The 6,000-nt window shown below is 38.5% G+C and overlaps 1 protein-coding gene across 3 annotated transcripts in view; it reads left to right on the top strand.

Annotated features, from left to right (window-relative positions):
* tln2a (talin 2a) overlaps window positions 1-3,336 on the top strand; it is a 128,672-nt gene extending 125,336 nt beyond the window's left edge. For all 3 annotated transcript variants that reach the window (XM_061667866.1, XM_061667856.1, XM_061667875.1), the window contains 2 exons: window positions 389-514; window positions 1,076-3,336. In XM_061667866.1, the coding sequence (XP_061523850.1) occupies window positions 389-514; window positions 1,076-1,204 (255 nt within the window). In that variant the 3' untranslated portion in view covers window positions 1,205-3,336. The remainder of the gene's footprint in view (window positions 1-388; window positions 515-1,075) is intronic.
* Window positions 3,337-6,000: the final 2,664 nt, after the last annotated feature.

The following is a 6,000-nucleotide window of genomic DNA, read 5'->3' on the forward strand; positions in this document are numbered from 1 at the left end:
GTGCAGGCACATACTTGCCAACCTCCCTAATTATTAGACTCCCTTATTTAACTAAACTTCATCCTTTTTTTTTTTTTTTTTTTAATAAAGGGGTTTTATCTACTCACCTGCAGAGTGTGCTGGCACTCGTTCAAGCTCTCCCAATATTCCCGGGACACTCCCTTATTTTACTTCCTTCTCTCTGCATCTCACAATTCTCCCAATTTTTGCAGGGTGCTTATTTACTCAATGCACAGAGATACACACGTTTGCCTAACCTCCCGATATTCTTGGGAGAATATGTTGTCACATGACATACGACGCATCAACCTATCCATGGAATATTAGTGTGCAAAGCTTGTGTACTCCCGGCTCACTTATGTGATGGTCCCATTGGCTGTTCAACCAGATTGCTGGCAATGCAGTGAAGAAGGCGTCCGATAACCTGGTGAGAGCTGCTCAAAAGGCAGCGTTTGACAAAGCTGACGAAGACAACGTGGTGGTCAAGACCAAGTTCGTGGGAGGGATTGCTCAGGTAAATAATTTAAATGTGTTGCTAGTAAAGGTCCTGGGTCAATTTTATGGTGTTGATGATTATTAGTAGAGTAAGACTGTTGTCAACTAGGTAAATGATCATCGCCTCGGAATCAAACAAAGTCAAGGGTTTCGTAGTTTAAAAAGCATTATTTTACGCTTGAATCGTTTTGTTATTAAGTCTTCTGACATTAGCAGGCTCTTTTTTTTTTTTGTTAATAATTGCATTTTTTAAGAAGTGGTTGTGATTTGTAGTAGCATATTCCAGACCTCTGTCAAGACAGAAAAGAAAACCATGTCCATCTGACTGGTGACAGCAGTACACTTTACAAAGTGTTCCTTGAAGGAAAAAAAAAATATATATATATATATTATTTTTGACCATAGTTTTTTTTTTTCTATTCATTTCAACCCTCTCAGAACTTGATCCAAATACTTGTGCAGATACAAGATTTATGAATTTATGGCCCCATTGGACTTAGCATTATTCTTTCCTAACTCAATTGAAGAAAGGCTTAGCATGACAAATGCCTTGAAGTTTATTAGTCATTCTTCCATGCAGATCATCGCGGCCCAGGAGGAGATGCTGAGGAAGGAGAGGGAGCTGGAGGAAGCACGCAAGAAGCTCGCTCAGATCCGACAGCAGCAGTACAAGTTCTTGCCGAGCGAACTGCGCGAGGACAACAACTAAAACAAGGAGGCAACTGGCTTGCTCTTGAAAAATCTCCTCTACTGTGAGACTAACTGGAAGCAAAGTCCCAGGTGGTCTTAAAATGACTTTTTGGACAGAAACTTCCCGATTGTGTCTCCTCATACGACAACATAGCTACTTCGACTGATCTCAAACCGAATGTGACCTGCTCGGGGGTGACCGTGTGAAATGTTTCATTCATAAATGATTGTTTACCCGCGTTGAGAAGCTCTATTGTTGTGTGAATGTTTTTTTTAATGGCCATGACAAGTCACGTGACCCCATCAACGACAGATGGTTTTACATTCACGTCTATGTTGCTGTGAATTTGACTCATGGACATTTTTTCTTTTTTTTTTTTTTTTTTTTTTTTTTTTTTATACATGCTCAATGATTTGCATATTTGTCTTAGACCTTGAATCTACAGTGTGCAGCCTCTCAGACTAAAAGGTGACATATCGAGACTATGGAAGGAATATTTATTTTAAGTTTGAGGGTTTTTTTATTAGCAGAAATATTACACCTTCAGGCTCTTTTCACACTTTTGGGAAATGAATCTGATGCAATAACAAGGATGGTGCTGTAGAGGGCAGTGTGTCCTATGTAGATCAATGCAAATAATTAATACAGTAATAATCAATAAAGATGTTTATTTTTGCTTCCACCATGAAATAATTTGTTGAATTGGCTGATTATAAGAAATACCTCAAAGTGCGGCTTGTTTATTTATAGTGATTTAATAAATTTCCTCTATGACATCATGCGATCTCTATGAATACAGGAGACGTGGCAGTAATTAACAGTTCTGCAGCAAGAATTGAAAATACAGCCAATCTTTATTATTTTTTTTACTGAAGCGTGCGGCTTTATGAATATACTACCTGCAATAGATGAGCCCTTTATTTACCAAAATGTGATTGTAGTGGCTTTCTGCCTTACTTTCTGGCTTGTGTTACAGTACAACATACATGTAAGGTGTATGGTCAGGTTAGTGCATGGCTTCAGGGTGGGTGAGTGAGTGAGTGTTGTGTGTGTGTGTGTGTGTGTGTGTGTGTGCACATACTGTTATCATTATTATTATTAGTGCCTTAGTCAGTAGCCTGAAAAATGTTTTGTGTGTGAGTGGAAGCACAACACATTTTGGGCAGTGGAGGCGCTCATCTGTTGTTGTTGTTGTGGGTGTTGACATTGTCCAAGTGTACAATTACCTGCAATTTCACAATGTCTCTCATCATCGTGAAACATTTAAAGGCCTTTTTTAGGGATGATAGATCTGGTTCACTGCATTTTCATGTTTCTCATAATTCTGAGACATTTAAAGGTGTTTTAGGGGGTTGATGAAATGAGTTCACTGCATTTTCACAGTGGTTCTTCTTCATTTTGGATCTCGCAAGGTATTTGGGAGGGGATGATAAAACTAATTCACTGAATTTTTGACTTTCTCATTAGTCTGACACTTAAGTTCTTTTAAGGGATGAGAGAATGCTACTTTTATCATGATTATGACTAATTTAAAGGTTTCTTCTTTTTAGCGCATGATATAACTCAATTTCTGACACAAAAAGCTTTTCAGGGGCTGTTGGAACTCGTTCACTTCATTTTCATGATGTCTCTCATTCTGACTCATGGAAGGTTTTTTTGGGGTCTACAATGGTACTGGTTCACTGGATTTTCAGCATGTTTCTCAAGATTCTGACTCACGTAGGGCTCATTTTAGGGGATGACAGAACTGGCGGTACTGCATTTTAATTGTTTCTCATCATTATGACACATTTAAAGGCCTTTTTGAGGGATGCCAGTGCTGTTTCACTGCAGGCCGTTTTCCAGATGATTGTAGTGACAACTAGGTCTGTCATGCACTCTTGGGATTTTAAAACTAGCAACAAACTGGATTTGTGTGTCAGTCAAACCCCCTTTTTAAAATGTATTTTAAAGTATCGATTTATGAATGGATAGGCTTTCTGCCATCACCTATATAAGAAGCTATGTGACATAAGTATTTGTGTCACCATTAGGATGTTGTGAGACATGTTACAGATGTTGTACGTGTTACCCTTAAACGATAGACGATAAAGACTTATATAAGATATTTATCCGGCCACGATAAAAAAATGTTTTTGTATTTACTGCAAATAAAGTGTTTCATTGTCTGACTTCCCTGTGTGTGAGCATTTTGATTTACATTGTTCCATGGTACGGTTACTGCCATAGAAATGACATCCCTCTGCTGCTGTGGAAGCTATTCTGTGGACTGTGGCTTGCAGTATGAATATAAATGTCAAGAAAAGCCCACTCGGACCTCTGAACTTTATTTCAGGTTAATCAGAGCCACCTTAAAGTGTGGCAGGTGTTTACTGACTCCAATTTAAAATTAGTTTTAATGTGGTTGGTAACAGCCACAGAGCCAACCACGTTGTTTATTTTTACTTCCCCTCTCTAAGATTGTTTTTATTTATTTATTTTATTTATTTATTTATTTTTTTAGTTCCACAGGTTATAGGTCACATTAAAAGTGGCAAAGGTTTTGAAATAATTTATGTTGGTCATTTTTTTTATATCATAAAAACCTGGCATTTGAACAGGAGTACTGTAGATTTTATACCATTTGTATGTAGGTCCAATTTCGGGTTGTATAATTATTTATTTTTTTCCTATCTGGTTCTATGGTTATCATTTTTCTTCTTTGCTTTAATTGGTCCACTTCTACCGTAGCATCATTTAAAAAAAAAAAAAAAAAAAAAAAGCAAAACACTTGGGAATTAAAACTATTGAGCTGAAATCTCACAAAATGTAACATGGATTACTTATTTTTCTTTTTATAACTTTTGAGGCAGATTTTTCCACAATATTAATCTGTACTTTTTACTACACCGCTTATCCTCAATAGGATCCTATCGTAGCTGACTTTGGCCAAGAGGCGGGGTAGACCCTGGACTGGTCGTCAGCCAATCCCAGAGCGCACGTATACGTCCAATCATTCACACCTATGGACAATTTAGTCTTCAATGACCCTAAATGCATGTTTTTAAATGTGGGAGAAATCCCGAGTACCCACATACGCTCATTTTATATTTTTCACTAGCTGTCCTGTATTGGCTCGCTAGAATGACCAAATGTGCCCAATTTAGAGGCCTGTGAATGTATTAGCAATTGTTTTGTTCTATTTTGCTTTAATAAAAATTGAAAATAAAAATAATTTGTCACATTTTTTTCCAATTGATCAAGATGAGGTTATTATTATTATTTTTTTATTATTTTTTTTTATTATTTTTATTTTTTTTAAATTGCCCGAGTGAAGAACAGCGATTGTGTTCTATTGAGTCAACAAGGAGAGCTCCTTTTAAGTGTGCTTTGGTGTCAGGACAAGATGGCATTTCTGAGTCAGCAGTAAACCTGAAGCTATATGCAGGCCTGCCTGTTTACTGACAGCCAAGCTAAATTTGTGCACCACTAAAATTTGAGGAGGTGACGTAGATTACGGCCACCACCAGCTGCTCCTTGTACTCCTTTTAGATATGGAATCCCTTTAACCGCGTATTCTGTTATGGTCACCTCTACTAACCACTGAAATTGGATCTTGTGAAGTTTTTAATGTTTTCACTTGAGGAGACACATCTGTATCTAGGAGTTTGGTTTAAATGAACAACATTGAATGTCATCCTAAAACTGTTCAGGGTCACGGAGCGCTGGAGCCTATCCCAGCTGACATCGGGCGAAAGGGGGACTACACCCTGAACTGGTCGCCAGTCAGTCACAGGGCACATATAGACACGGACAACCACTCGCACTCACATTCACACCGTCACTGAGTGGGAACTGAACGCACGCTGCCCGCACCAAAGTCAGGCAAGTGTACCACTACACCATCAGTGACCGTGATAGTATTTATTTTTATTTTTTTTAAACAAAAAAATTATTTGTAAGAGAGCTGTGGATTTCAGCTCCATGGCTCACCTTACCATCCATTTTCTATAGTACTTGTCCTCATTAGGGTCACAGGTGAGCTGGCGCTGACTTTGGGTGAGAGGCGGGGTACACCCTGGACAGGCCACCAGCCAATCGCAGGGCACCTATAGACAAAGACCCATTCACACTCACATTCATACCTATGGACAATTTGGAGTCTTCAATGAACCTACCACAATTTCGCAGCGCTGCTGCTGTCCAATACAGTGCAGAGTGAATCAACTCATTGACTCAGGTTAGTTGTAGCAGCATGCTTTGGCCTCGTTTTTCTTCATGTATGACTCATCCAGAACTCAGACCTAAACCCAATAGAAAATAAGTGGGGTAAAATGTGCAAGAGATGACCTCGTATTGTGACAGATTTGGAGCACAATGGCCAGTTTATTTTTGAACCCAAAAGTGGTACAATTTGGAGTTCAAACTATCATCCGGTGTGACATCACGTGGGATGTCAGCAAATCCCGCGAGACTTCAACTCGGTAAGCATATGAATGGTTAAATCTTTGTGCAAACAGTGACGGCAAACACGAGAAGTGTGACGATAACCGTTGAAAATGAAGTGGACACAGAATAGTGGCCACGCCGTACAATATAAGCAATATACAAACATTTTTTTAATATCAACTACATACATACATTCATATTGCTAAGTAGATCCTTGCTGAAAGTGGTAAATGGCTAATGACCAAAGACAAGCTTACCAACAAGACGCACAGTCAGGTATCTTCAAATGAGTGAGCAGTTTTGCTTTATTTCAGTTTTAAATTGTAGTTTATTGTTTATTGTAATTGCAGTTTCACCTTTTTTGTCTATTTTATACTTGTATGACT

This window comes from Phycodurus eques, chromosome 2, assembly GCF_024500275.1.
Source record: "Phycodurus eques isolate BA_2022a chromosome 2, UOR_Pequ_1.1, whole genome shotgun sequence".
NCBI lineage: Eukaryota > Metazoa > Chordata > Actinopteri > Syngnathiformes > Syngnathidae > Phycodurus > Phycodurus eques.